The 15,284-nt window shown below is 42.8% G+C and overlaps 1 protein-coding gene across 1 annotated transcript; it reads right to left on the reverse strand.

Annotated features, from left to right (window-relative positions):
- Window positions 1-6,126: 6,126 nt before the first annotated feature.
- On the reverse strand, window positions 6,127-15,049 carry LOC112071668 (proliferation-associated protein 2G4). Its single transcript, XM_024139102.2, has 13 exons — window positions 14,834-15,049; window positions 13,423-13,551; window positions 13,019-13,124; window positions 12,779-12,848; window positions 12,413-12,505; window positions 12,083-12,146; window positions 11,857-11,935; window positions 11,578-11,656; window positions 11,212-11,345; window positions 10,856-10,950; window positions 10,159-10,286; window positions 9,760-9,813; window positions 6,127-7,922 (listed from the first exon to the last, which is right to left on the reverse strand). The coding sequence occupies exons 1-13, from the start codon at window positions 14,919-14,921 to the stop codon at window positions 7,842-7,844; spliced, it is 1,200 nt and encodes a 399-aa protein (XP_023994870.1). The 5' UTR covers window positions 14,922-15,049; the 3' UTR covers window positions 6,127-7,841.
- Window positions 15,050-15,284: the final 235 nt, after the last annotated feature.

A 15,284-nucleotide genomic window follows, 5' to 3' on the forward strand; every position in this document is an offset into this window, starting at 1 on the left:
TTGTTAATAGTCCAACATGCATTTGTAAAGGGGAAAAACGTACAGCCTATGCGTTRATGTTTTCTATTTTTCATTTTATTTCAACCTCAAGACAGCCAATTCAAGTTAGAAAATGTCCTACAAAATAGGATACCCATTTTCAAAGCCAAGGAAGGCTATCCCTTGTTTACACACCACCACCATGTGACAGGTAAGTATCCTTGGCTGACATCTATTGGAACAGGTATCCTGTAAATACAACACTGTGCCAGAGATCAGAGAGATCAGAGAGACCAGGGAGATCAGAGACCAGAGTGATCAGAGAGACCAGAGAGATCAGAGAGACCAGAGAGATCAGAGAGACCAGAGAGATCAGAGAGACCAAACCATTTTGCCTTCAGGGTATTTAACCTGTTTGTTCCAGCGTTTTTGAGGTTTTGGGTTGGACTTGGGCTAATTGAGGTTTTACTACATTTTGTACAGGCCTAAAATTATAGAAAAATGAATATAGCCTACCGTTGGCAACAATACAATAAAAGTCTACATGAATGGGCTATAAATGTACAATAACATGTTTTTCCCTACAGAATTATAATTTCTTTAGAAGAGACATATATCCAGGGAAACTACTTCTACCCAGCTACTAATGTAGGCCTACCGGTAGTCAAGGTTGCTTGCCTGTTGCTGTGATAGCTCCACTTAGTGTCACTGCAGAGCAGTCAGAGTATTTAGATAGAGTGCAGTTTATAGGCCAGACATGAGTGTCTAATAATAGTGTATTTAAATTTCTCTCCTTACAGGTCTGAGGCACATCTCTAGACGAGCCCACTATAGCCTGCTAAATACATCCTTTCACATTAATACAGCTACACGGCTGTCAAGCACCCGTGGCCCATTGAACAGGGGGCTCCCGAGTGGCGCAGTGGTCTAAGGCACTGCATCTCAGTGCTAGAGGCAGACCCTGGTTCGATTCCAGGCTGTATCACAACCGGCCTTGATTGGGATTCCCAAAGGGCAGTGCACAATTGGCCCAGTGTCGTCCGAGTTAGGGTTTGGCCAGGGTAGGCCGTCATTGTAAATAAGAATGTGTTCTTAACTGACTTGCCTAGTTAAATAATGGTTAAAAAAAACTGAGTTGGGTGGTAGGTTCCAAATGTACTGCTGCCCTTTAAAAAGGTCACTCGTTGCTTCAAGCCACACCTACCAAATGGAGCAAACGTATCCCCAAAACATTCAACATTCTTGAACAGATTTTGAGGTATATTTGCTCGGTTTGGTTGGTGTGGCTTGAAGCGATGAGTGATGTATTTGAAAGGGCAGCGGCCATGCCAACAGCGTTCCCCAAACCCTCCCTGTTTTTCAACTGGCTGTTCAGAACAGCACCGTTTCCGTTTAATTGAACTTAACACACCGTTTTTTCATACTGAACACAGCTAAGGTCTCCCTTTCTGAAAATGCATCCCAAATGGCACCCCATTCCCTATATAGTGCACTACTTTTGACTAGAGACCGATAGGCCCTGGTCAATAGTGCACTAGTGCACAGTGCAATAGTGTATCAATCGGCAGTGTATCACATACTTGTTCTTCCCACTGTAGGTCTACATGTAAAATACATAGGCCTGCATGTAAAATACATAGGTCTACATGTAAAATACATAGGTCTACATGTAAAATACATAGGCCTACATAGGCCTACATGTAAAATACATAGGTCTACATGTAAAATACATAGGCCTACATGTAAAATACATAGGTCTACATGTAAAATACATAGGCCTGCATGTAAAATACATAGGTCTACATGTAAAATACATAGGCCTTTTTGGCATTTTTGGTTAAAATACATAGGTCTACATGTAAAATACATAGCGGCTGCATGTAAAATACATAGGCCTACATGTAAAATACATAGGTCTACATGTAAAATACATAGGCCTGCATGCACATGAAAGGGTACTTTGGGTAAAGGAAATTGTGACTTTGACTTGCAAACATTGTTGTGCAAATCTCTCTTTGCCCATCATTAACACCAAAATCTCTGCAATCCTCCTCCATGCCATTGACCTGATTGTCTCTGCATTCTAAAAGAATTCTCAGCAAATAAACGAGGTAGAATTACAACTCTCCCCATGCGCCATTGTTTAAATTCTTTAAATGTTTAATGAACCTTAAAATTGTCAGCACCTTATTTTCATGTACAGTACTGTACCTCGAATGAAAGAGTTGGATTTGCAGTAAACAATTTCTAGTTATAAAAATAATGTAGAAAATATGGCTTATGTTTACCCTTATATACATTATCTACTGGTATATTTTTTTTAATGGAGAACATATAGCTCAACAATATGCAAATGATGTGTGAGTTTAGCTATTCTCTGCTTCAGACATACAATGGCAAGGGGCACATTGATTGCACATTAGGCCAATAATGCCATCATACCGTAGGCCTATTTCATTACATCCAAATGGCCTCAGCCTTAAATGCTAGCTTATATTTCACTTAGCTATAGTATGTAGTTTGTTAGCTAGCGGCGCATTAGCCTAGAGTAGCTAGTTAACATTAGCTAAACATGTTTGAATACATTTACGGCTAATCAAAGCGACCAACCCTTTGAAGCAGTCAAAACGTACCATTATGCACAAGCATCCCCCCAATATTTATTTGTAAGTCAGTGTTGCATTGCATTTAGTTTCACATGCATTCTGTCATAAAACATTTAATCAGTCTTCCTTAATGATGAGTCTTTGCAAGAGGTTAATCAGATTAGGTCTCCACTCACAGTTCAATCACTCTGTGCAATTAGTTAGCGAGACCTGGAGCAGGTTAGTTTTAGAATTCATTGCCCAAGCTAAAAGGTGAGCCACTTCAGTATGACTGGTTATCCCGAGTTCAAAGTGGAATTGAACCTGCTTCGTACGATACCCCTCAGGTTGGCATTACAAATCTTTGCAACTGAACTTGATAGGGCATAATGAAAAATAATGACGTCTTAACATTTTTAGACCCAGTTTCAAAACATTGAGTCAATTTAATTTTAAACCAAAAACTTTGAAAATATAAACAAAAGCAATGGAGTAGGGATGGTTTTGTAGAAGAGTAAAGAATACAGAATGTCCCCATATAAAATCTCCCAGGCAGGTGGTTGACCAACAGTAGCACCATCTCTTCGTAGCCTCTTGTTGGCCTGTGCCTTGTTTCAGACTTGAGTTCTTGGGAAATCCTTGGTCCCGTGTTGTGTCCATGAGAAAGGTCACAGACATGGTTTTGTAAGGGGGCAGTCTATTTTGACCTCTGCCTCATCTTCCGCCTCTTGCGCTTCAGCCTGCGCATACGCTTCTTTCTCCACTGAAAGAGAACAGAGGGGACAATGTTAGCGATACGGCAATACATAAGTGCCGAAACACCTGTACTCGTAATTTCAGAAGCATGGTTGCATAGTCATACACAGCAAAGTGCTATCAATACAGTACTGCTACCATGCAAACTGAATTTGGTTAACATGCGCTCTAGTGTAGTGGGGACATTGCAGTCATGCACACCCACCATCGACTGAAAGGGCCCGTTTGACATGTAATTATTGTACAATGCTTGGCTTCAGTAATGATACCAGAGCCATGCATTTAGAATAAATAGCCTACTGTACTACACTAATTTCCTCAACTTGATCACAAAATTTGAATATATATATATATATATATATATATATACACACATTTCTATGGTTTGACAGCTGACGTCAGTTGATTGCTAGCCACGTTGGCTAAGTGGGACTAGAGATAGGAATCTAGCAAGTGTTGATGCAGCAAAACACTAACCTCAAGTAGCTAATGTACAGTCGTGGCCAAAAGTTGAGAATGACACATTAATTTCCACAAAGTTTGCTGCTTCAGTGTCTTTAGATATTTTTGTCAAATGTTACTATGGAATACTGAAGAATAATTACAAGCATTTCATAAGTGTCAAAGGCATTTGACAATTACATGACGTTGATGCAAAGAGTCAATATTTGCAGTGTTGACCCTCCTTTTTCAAGACCTCTGCAATCCGCCCTGGCATGCTGTCAATTAACTTCTGGGCCACATCCTGACTGATGGCAGCCCATTCTTGCATAATCAATGCTTGGAGTTTGTCAGAATTTGTGGGTTTTTGTTTGTCCACCCGCCTCTTGAGGTTTGACCACAAGTTCTCAATGGGATTAAGGTCTGGGGAGTTTCCTGGCCATGGACCCAAAATATCAATGTTTTGTTCGCCGAGCCATTTAGTTATCACTTTTGCCTTATGGCAAGGTGCTCCATCATGCTGGAAAAGGCATTGGTCGTCACCAAACTGTTCCTGGATGGTTGGGAGAAGTTGTTCTCGGAGGATATGTTGGTACCATTCTTTATTCATGGCTGTGTTCTTAGACAAAATTGTGAGTGAGCCCACTCCCTTGGCTGAGAAGCAACCCCACACATGAATGGTCTCAGGATGCTTTACTGTTGGCGTGACACAGGACTGATGGTAGCGCTCACCTTCTCTTCTCCGGACAAACTTTTTTCCAGATGCCCCAAACAATTGGAAAGGGGATTCATCAGAGAAAATGACTTTACCCCAGTCCTCAGCAGTCCAATCCCTGTACCGTTTGCAAAATATCAGTCTGTCCCTGATGTTTTTCCTGGAGAGAAGTGGCTTCTTTGCTGCCCTTGACACCAGGCCATCCTCCAAAAGTCTTCGCCTCACTGTGCGTGCAGATGCACTCACACCTGCCTGCCGCCATTCCTGAGCAAGTGCTGTACTGGTGGTGCCCCGATCCTGCAGCTGAATCAACTTTAGGAGACGGTCCTGGCGCTTGCTGGACTTTCTTGGGCGCCCTGAAGCCTTCTTTACAACAATTGAACCGCTCTCCTTGAAGTTCTTGATGATCCGATAAATGGTTGACTCAGGTGCAATCTTCCTGGCAGCAATATCCTTGCCTGTGAAGCCCTTTTTGTGCAAAGCAATGATGACGGCACGTGTTTCCTTGCAGGTAACCATGGTTGACAGAGGAAGAACAKTGATTCCAAGCACCACCCTCCTTTTGAAGCTTCCAGTCTGTTATTCGAACTCAATCAGCATGACAGTGATCTCCAGCCTTGTCCTCGTCAACACTCACACCTGTGTTAACGAGAGAATCAGTGACATGTCAGCTGGTCCTGTTGTGGCAGGGCTGAAATGCAGTGGAAATGTTTTGGGGGGGGATTTAGTTCATTTGCATGGCAAAGAGGGACTTTGCAATTCATCTGATCACTCTTCATAAAATTCTGGAGTATATGCAAATTGCCATCATACAAACTGAGGCAGCAGACTTCGAAAATTCATATTTGTCATTCAACTTTTGGCCACAACTGTAGTACTATCAACCATTTCAGTTGGCTCAGAAAGCCATGGCTAATGATTAAATTGAAAATAATTAAATGTGGCTTAGCAGGTAGTTTCCAAATTCTGTGCAGTTTGTTATTGTGCCTACAACTAGTTAGATGGCTGAACTAGCTAGTAAGTTAGGTATTCGCTGGCTAACTCTTAGCTAGCATAGCAACAAGCGGACTACAAATTGTTTAGAGGGGAAATGACTCACCTTGGCCCTCATGTTGTGGAGGGGTGTCTGTAAGGAAATGGGAGAGAAAAGTTGATTAGTCGGATGGCTTTTAGTTAGAAAGGTTTATTTTGGATTCATATTTGACGTTAAACAACTCTTGAAATTCAGTTCTCTGTGTACCTCTACAAGATGGCACCGTCTCCAAGAAGACCGTGACTGTTGTTCGATTGGTTATTTATACACTGAGATTACGTCATCATTGTTGGATGCTCATGAACTCTGGGAAATGCAGCCAATGATTTTTCAACGAGTTTTTCGTATAACTAACCCCTGTATCCTGCTTCTATCTATGATGCATCTTTCATCAATAATATATATGGTTTTGAACTGTGCTAAGACTTGGATCAATCAATTGTCAATCGAAATTATTTTTGTATACAATTACAAAATGTCTGTTTTACTGTTGAGTGTGGAGGTATATGTTATGCTGTGTAGAAAGCCATGTAATTACATGTACAGTATTTATTCTGTACATTATTTTAGATGGGGGAGGTTCATAAGACAATATTGAGACAAACAACACATCCACATATTTTGTTTTAAAGTTTATTTCAAACCATGAAGAAAAAACTCCCTCTTTCTAAATCCAAAAAAAGAACGACCATGTACATTATTTTAACAGTTGTCAATACCTCTATACTGAGCGAGGCATGTATGGTTTCCACATCCAGTGCAGGGGTCAGCAGTCATAACTGTCAACTGTCGAGTTAGTTTATCAAGGAATGGCCATATTTCAAAAGGTTTATCTGATTATAGTGGGATGATCAATGGATCTTATTCACAGAATGAGGCATTTACTTTTCAGTCAAGTATGTAAAATATTGACATTGAGATGGGTTGTAATTCTGACATGACAATTTCAAAGGCCTTCCTAAATGCCTAATTTTACTGCGAGAACTTCCCCAATTACTTCCCAAATAAGGACTTAAGAATTACATCCACACACATGTACAATGCAAGAGATGATACATTTCTTTCATGAGAACAAATTTAGAAAGTCATCAACCTAGTAAAGAAACATTTCCACAAGGATGGATCTCTCCCTCGAATAACCTATTCAGAATGAAAAGCCCAACAAGAACTAGTGGTGCAGCAGTTGGTCAGTTGCCCCACCCAAACTCAATATTATGGGGTTGCTATTTGATGCCGGCGTTGTAATGGTTCTAGTCTAGATGATTCTAAAAAATAGCCTCTGAAACTGGGATTTTTATTWATTTTTTTTACAATAGAAAGTATCAAGTATTAAACCGCTATGGAAACTGATGTAAACACTGATTAATTTAGGTGGAATTCATTGAGCGCTGTGGCAGTGGTAGTACCAGTGAAGTATGAAATTAATTATGGCGTCCTACACAGAACAAATCATTTAATGGGAACACCTGAACCCTCCATTACTGGGTATGAGAATTTCAAATGTCTGTGTGTGCAGTGAGAGCAAGCCCCTTAACCGACTCCCTGTTCTAAAAARCCATTGACTATATGTCCACGGCAACGGACTTGACAGTTATGTCACAAACTGTTACTGGAGGTAAGATAGCTAGGTATGCCGCTAGGAAGTTTGCTTATCCACTGTAAATAACAGTTTGTGTGACAATGTAGTCAGTTTACATTTGCGGTCATGGCGGTTTATAACAGCGTTAAGTAGGCTTATGGAGGGTTTAAGTTATTACCCATTTAATTCCCTAATAGGACACACCGACATCCATTTCAGAGACTTGACTTCTTGCTTATGACCTCAAACAAGGTTTTCCTTTACACATTTATCATTGGCACAATGCAGTGCAGTCATCTCAAACCCTCCACTGTCGTGCTTTGCCTTCATACATGGTTATAGAATTATAGTTCAAGGCTCAATGACTGGATGGTATAAACGTGTCTCCCACAGAATCTACTCCGGAAAATGCCCTTGTTCTACTCAATATCCCTCTCTTTCAGCGTCATCGCACCGAACGTGCTTACTATTCTGGGGAGAACCCTGCTGTCTCAAGGACATTGATATTGAAAAGGGATGTGACAGTTGAGTGGGGATGTGACAGGAATTTGAATTTAGGCGTGAGCAGCACCATCACCCGGTACAGTCTGACATCGTTTACATTTGGAGGTTATCACAGAAGGCTGCGCCACAAGGCAGGCATGTCAAGACAGGAGGGTAGGATGGAGGGATTATTGACGTCTGTTCTTTGGGTTGGTCAGTTGTCTGTCAGTATTCTTGGAGACGAAGACAGGGTTGGGGGGGTGGAAGGTTTTATTTCGCAGCGTCGGTCTCCTCGACCTGCACTGGCGCTGGATGTCCTGGTGCCGTTTCAGTTTCCACGGTCTTTGAAGCCTTTTGACAAAAATAAGTTGCTTGGGAATTGAGGCAAGACTCATAAAATGTAGTTGTCACATTAACATGTATTTTTATTTAAAGCATGAAGTACCATTGGGGTCTTTCCCAAGGGAGACCTGGATGTATATACAGTGCCTTCAGAAAGTATTCAGACCCCTTGACTTTTCCCACATTCTGTTACGTTACAGCCTTATGCAAAAATMGATTAAATCAGCAATCTACACACAATACCCCATAATGACAAAGCGAAAACAGTTTAGAAATGTTTGCAAATGTATTAAAAACATAAATAACTTATTTACATAAGTATTCAAACCCTTTGCCACAAGACTCAAAATTGTTTCTACAACTTGCGAGTCCACCTGTGATAAATAAAATTGATTGGACATGATTTGGAAAGGCACACACACACACACCGGATCCATCTCCCTCTGTTCTCTCTTCCTCTTCGTCACACTGGTGCACAGCAACTGAGACTGGCTGGGAGCCCAACAAAGAGGGTCTTTAACACACACACAGGGCCTTTCAACCAGACTGCGCCTGTACAGATTAATTTTGTATCGCTCAGAAAGATGGCAGGAATTTGAGCATTTGTGATTTCAGACTTTTTTTGTTATGATACTTATTTAAGGTCCCACAGTTGACAGTGCATGTCAGAGAAAAAAACAAGCCATGAGGTCGAAGGAATTGTCTGTAGAGCTCCGAGACAGGATTGTGTCAAGGAACCAATCTGAGGAAGGGTACCAAAAAACATTCTGTAGCAACTAAGGTGCCCAAGATCACAGTGGCCTCAATCCTTCTTAAATGGAAGTTTGGAACCACCAAGGCTCTTCCTAGAGCTGGCCGCCCAGCCAAACTGAGCAATCGGGGGAGAAGGGCCTTGGACAGGGAGATGAACAAGAACCATTGGTCACCATTGGTCACTGACAAAGCTCCTTTGTGGGATAGACTTCCAGAAGGACAACCATCTCTGCAGCACTCCATCAATCAGGCCTTTACGGTAGAGTGGCCAGACAGAAACCACTTGGAGTTTGCCAAAAGGCACCTAAAAACTTTCAGACCATGAGAAACAAGATTCTCTGGTCTGATGAAACCAAGATTGAACTCTTTGGCCTGATTGCCAAGTGCCACGTCTGGAGGAAACCTGGCACCATCCCTACGGTGAAGCGCAGTGGTGGCAGCATCATGCTGTGGGGATGTTTTTCAGCGGCAGAGACTGGGAGACTAGTCAGGATCGAGGGAAAGATGAACGGAGCAAAGTACAAAGAGAGATCCTTGATGAAAACCTGCTCCAGAGCGCTCAGGACCGCAGACTGGAGCAAAGGTTCACCTTCCAACAGCACAACGACCCTAAGCACACAGCTTCGGGACAAGTCTCTGAATGTCCTTGAATGGCTCAGCCAGAAACCAGACATGAACCCGATCGAACATCTCTGGAGACCTGAAAATATCTGCAGCAACGCTCCCCATCCAACCTGACAAAGTTTGAGGATRTGCAGAGAAGAATGGGAGAAACTCCCCAAATACAGGTGTGCCAAGCTTGTAGTGTCATACTCAAGAAGACTCGAGGCTGTAATTACTGACAAAGGTGCTTCAAAGTACTGAGTAAAGGGTCTGAATACTGAATACATAAATGTGATGTCATTTTTAAACCTCTTTTTGCTTTGTCATTATGAGGTATTGTGTGTAGATTGAGGGGGGGGGGGAACAATTGAAACCATTTTAGAATAAGGCTATAACGTAACAAAATGTGTAAAAAGTCAAGGGGTCTGAATACTTTCCGAAGGCACTGTACATGTGTTTACATCACAGTACGGTGTACCGTGTAGCCTACCTTCTTTTTCTTTTTCTTCTGTGTCTTGCGACTCGCTGAGCTTTGGAGCAAGGCCTAAAAAAAATAAAAATAAAAAAAGGGTAGGTTTTTGAGAGAGAAAAAACAAGGCAACCATCTCAGCTTAGTGAAAATACCAAATCAGCTAACAACATGCCACATTAGATTAATTAGCCTCATTCTACAAAACCTGAGCATAAACAAGAGGCTGACGTTGCTCAGCGTAAAATGACGCTCTGGTTCCATTTTCAAGAACACGGCACCAGCTCACGCCCAAGAACACTTGAGAAAGTGGCCCGTGTTTGTTGGCAAAAAGCCGCTAAAAACCTACTGTTTTCATGAAGCCCCAGTGTAGCTCCCCAGAGCAGTAGGCCATCGTTCCAACACAGCTGGTTGTTTTACCTTGAGATCTGCGTCCTCTACCTCGTGTTCAGACTTGTACAGCTCCTGCTCGTACAGCTCTGTGGTGATACGTAGGGGTCCGTTGGCCATCAACAGCACGGTGAACTTGAACTGGGCKACAAACTCACCTAGACAGGCGAAAGGAGTCAGTAAACATAGGATGATATGTACCCGGAGCGCCAAGTCTAGGTCCAAGAGGCTTCTAAACAGCTTCTACCCAAGTCATAAGACTCCCGAACACCTAGTCAAAATGGCTACACAGACTATATGCATTGCATCCCCCCCCCTTTTACACCGCTGCTACTCTCTGTTGTTATCATCTATGCAGTCACTTTAATAACTCTACATACATGTACATATTACCTCAACTAACCGGTGCCCCACTGTATATAGTCTTGCTATTGTTATTTTACTGCTGCTCTCTTAATTACTTGTTTACTGCATTGTTGGTTAGGGGCTCGTAAGTAAGCATTTCACCTGTTGTATTCGGCGCATGTGACACAATTTTATTCAATTTTGACTAGGTAACTATTTTTGTACTGCAGTGCTTAAGTGGCACACTGCTTTGAACGAATAGATTGCAAAGAATGACATTTTATTTGCATGTCAATTCACCTTTAGCGAGCCATCACGGGATTACAAATTTCACACAAAAAGTTCATTCATAGCCTCTGACTGGTGATATCGTTTAACTCGCCTTCTTTCTCGTGCAGAACGTTGAAGGGCTGCAGCAGTTCATGTTTGGCACACTCCACCACACCTAGCCTTGCCTTACCCTCATCCTCAAACGCCCTGAGAAAAAAAGAGGATTATCAAAAAGAAAAGGGATACAAAAAAAACCATTTGATTACAAAAAGGGAATCAGTTGGAGGAAACCCAATAGCCTAAATCGAAATGAATGTAATCAGTTGAGTTAAATGACAGCGACAGGTTGTGGTCAATGTCTTAAATCAATTCATTTCAATCATCTTAGTCAATAGAAACTAATTTGCCCACCAAATTTCTCATTGAACCTGTTCTGACTAAAAGGACGCGGTGCGTCTCATGTGTCACCTGAGAGTGAAAGGCATGGCATCGAAGCGTCTCTCCACCTCGCTGAAGAAACTCCTGGATGTCTTCATCTTCAGGCCGTACTGCTTGTCTGGGTCCCTCTTGTAAATAGTGGTCCTCTGGCCTGCATCCTTCGCCTGGAGTAGAAGACATGGGAAGTTAGCGCAATGAAAGGAGGGGGTTTCTACAGCACATTCAAAGTGACGACAGGAGTTGGACAGTAGAGTCACCCAACGCATAGGAAAAAAAGGTCATGTGTCCGTGCTGTTTTGCTGCTCCTGAAGGTGATCCTTTCATAGATTTGAGAACAACCAGCAGGGGAATTGAGCACAACTTGCCTAGAACGTCGAGTGAATGTTTGTCCCTCACCTTGCCTTCTCCGGTGCTGATGAGCACATCCACGGCGTACACCTCATGTACCTCGAACTCAGCCTTCTCGTGGTCCTTCCTACAGATAGAGAGAGAGAGAGCAACAAGCCCATTAATAATTCAACCTTATTTTCCCCCTAAGAGCAACTACTATTAGTAATTAATCGGGTGCTTCAGACACAACAATAACACGAGACACATAGCTTTGAGATATGCGTCGGGTAAGTAATACTAAACAAGCCAGAGATCTGAGACTAACGGATCATGTCTTCAATTCACCTCTGCTGGTCCGTGGGGTTCTGAATGATGGTTTTCTCTCCGTCAATAACGTGCTGCTTCAACTGATGGGACAGCATGCCTGAGGAGAGAGTGTTACACTGGATTAAAAACACGGTATGCGATTTGGCAAGCTACCTGTACAAGATGTACGGGATTGAATGTACTGTGTATGAATATGGCAGTGAGGCGCCATCTAGGTTTAAATGGCAAGCGGTGACTCACTCACCCTCTATAGCTGAGCATTTGAATGACTTGGCGATCTTGTTCCAGGCCTCTGTGACCTGTGAGTTCTGAACGAGAGAGATAAACATCCCAAAATGTTAAAACAGCTATGAATCAAATTATGGAAATACTGTACCGTCACAATGATACCAACTTGATTTGTTTGTTAAGCTTTTCTTTCCAAACTGGGTCACTGTGTCCCTGACTAGCCTGGTCCCAGATCTGTTTGTGCTATACAGCCAACTCAAACCATAGGAGTTGGCGATAAAGCACAACCAGATCCGGGACCAGTCTCCGACTGTCCACTCAGTAAAGCGCTAACGCAGCACCTCACCTGGTTTCCAGGCTTAACCAGCCTGAGGGCAGCCTCAGCACACAGGTGTGCTGCTTTGATCACGTCCGCCTTACGCCCCGTTAACGGAGCGTCCTAATGAACAAAAGAGAAAAACAGGACGTGAAGGTGAAGCAACGACGCAGCTGATTTACACAGGACGTAAGAAACCATCTACTGTTATGTGGATGCGTTACACTGCACTGGACCAATCCTCTTCCTAACGTTACGTGACTGTTGCACTACGCATATTAAAAAATGTCTGATGTGCTGCGCGTCCGTCTCTGTTAATATCCGTATGCTGGCATTTCTGCATGACATCTGCACTCTTGCTAACGTCAACGCAAACAACGATTGAAGTACTACTACCTTGGTCACTCCCACCACAAAGCTGTGAGCCAGGTTTGAGATGAAGCCGTCCACGTGCACCCCCAGGTCACTGCACAACACAAGAGTAGGCACAGTGACTCAAGACCATCAGACTGGCCCGTGCATTGACATGGGAAGGGGTAGTCTCCCAACAGTTGAATAGGGCCAGCAATACAGAAAAGGCACAGATACATCCATTAACAGTTCCATACAGTGTTCAATACAACACAACATTCCTACATTTTGACGAGGTCCCCGTCCTTCAGTGTGATCTCAGGGTCACTCTTCAGTGGAGAGAAGTGGCACACGCAGTTGTTGACAGACACGCTGGTTGGGAAAGCAATGCCTGGGGGAGGCAATAAAGTACAGACATTTAATTACATTGAATAATGTCAGCAAGTCATTTTCCATGCACTGTCTGCACAACAAGGGAATATCAAGTGTCTCCCTTGATTCCTTGTCTCCTCTCTTCCCTCTGACATTTTGAGGAGGCAAGGAGAAAGGATGAGTAAGCGAGGATAAGACTTGAGATTAAACTTTTCTACAGTCAAAAAGTAAACTACAAAACTCTAGAATAGCTACTTGACGTCACTCAGTCTTGACAACGGAAATTATTTAATTAACCAATGAGATGGGGTCCATACCTTTTTTCAGGTCCTTCTCCTTCCTGAAGACCTTTCCAGTTTCAGCCATGATGAAGGTATCTCCCTTCGCACAGAGGCTGACAACTGTCTCACCAGCCTTGGCTGCCTCCACCACAGCCTTCAGGGCCTCTGGATAGGAAAGAACACGAGGACAGGACAGAACAGAGGTTAAGTGAGTAAGCTTCAAGTATTTCATATTAGGATCAGAGAAGGTGACTGATGGAGACCTTGATAAGGCAAGGCCGTGGATATTCACACTTTTAAATCTGCTTGTCGAATATCATTTCACTGTTATTCTGTTAGTAGTCTACACCGGTTGTTATGAAGCAAAGATATGATTCTTGTCATTGAAGCAAAGTACATGAAGATCATCAGGATTTACATAAATTCCAAGGAACACACATCCAGGTCTTTAATGTTGATGCACGGGGAGTATATCATAGCTATAGGTGGGTGCACAGGGAGTAACGTCATTGCATAGCTGCTAGCTATAGTTGTGTTACGTGTTGCAGGTCAGAGGTAATGCATTGCCACTGAACTGACAGATGCTGATGGTAGTTGTGCCGACGTATAACGGTGTGAAATTGMTAGCTTAGTTAGCGTTGCGCGATGACGTCACTCGCTCTGAGATCTCGAAGTCGTTTCTCTTGCTCTGAAAGGGCCGCAGCTTTTGTGGCGCGATAGGTAACGATGCTTCATGGGTGACTTGTAGATTGTGTGCTGAGGGTCCCTAGTTCAAGCCCAGGTTGGGAGGGAGGAGAGGGACGGACGCAAGACTGTTACATATACAATGAAAGACCATAGGTTTATTGAGAAAACGATATTCACTTGCTGCAGGTGACAGTTCAGGATGATTGACAGCATGCAAGAGATGAGCGCTGGGAAAAAACGACCTCTTTGCGTTTAACAGCTGTGCTACGTAGCTAGCTTAGCTACATGAGCTAGTAGAAATAACTCTGGCAATTAACTGACTAAACTTTCCAAATTGTAACTAGGTAGATGTAACTGGATCATAACTTATTCAGGAGGCAGTTTGTCGACCAGTTAGTTTTACCAGCAGTGACAACTTCCCAGGCAGTGCATTGAATGTTAGCTAGTTAGCTCACTAGCAGCATGTCAGTTAGCCACCATCATTTAGCCACTTTAGCTAACTAGCAGTTACATAAGTGCATGTATAGACTAACTTTAGTATTAGCTAGCAATAATATGCTAATTCGTGGCTACGATTTCTCCACGACACGGGCAAAATGCTAACCCTGACGAGTCATTGATTTATCGCTAGCTAGCAACACAGCACATGGCTGCATTGTGATAGATGAATATGCTAGCTAGTCAGCTCTGCTACAATCAGTGGACTCGGTCACGTTTAAACTCAATCGTCTACTAAATCAACATGTTCATATTCACTTACGGTTGGCAATCTCGGCACCCATTTTGTACTTGGTGACGACCAAATCATCGGCGATGGTCTGCTCTTGTGGATCGTCGTCTCCAGACATTTTCGGTAGCTCTTTCTCACTCAAAGTAACTTTTTTTCGCGGGTTTCAGCGACAGACTCGACCACGCTGCCTGGTCTGCTCTCTCCTCCGCAGTTGTAGCCCAGGCCCAAAACGCCTGAGACCCCTCCTACTAGCTGACAACGTCCCACGCAATGCGTGCACGCTGAGCACCGAATTYAATAACATTTTTATCAGTAAATGTAGGCCTTATTCAGTAGTCATTAGATTTAGGCCTGGTACCATTCTTCAGTATTATATTATCTGCATATCTACATTATGACTAATCAAAAATAGTGTATGCAAATCTCGACTTGCTTTTCTCTGTCAATGTTCAGTTCAATTGAAGGGCTTTATTGGCATGAT

This window comes from Salvelinus sp. IW2-2015, unplaced genomic scaffold (genome assembly GCF_002910315.2).
Source record: "Salvelinus sp. IW2-2015 unplaced genomic scaffold, ASM291031v2 Un_scaffold1678, whole genome shotgun sequence".
NCBI lineage: Eukaryota > Metazoa > Chordata > Actinopteri > Salmoniformes > Salmonidae > Salvelinus > Salvelinus sp. IW2-2015.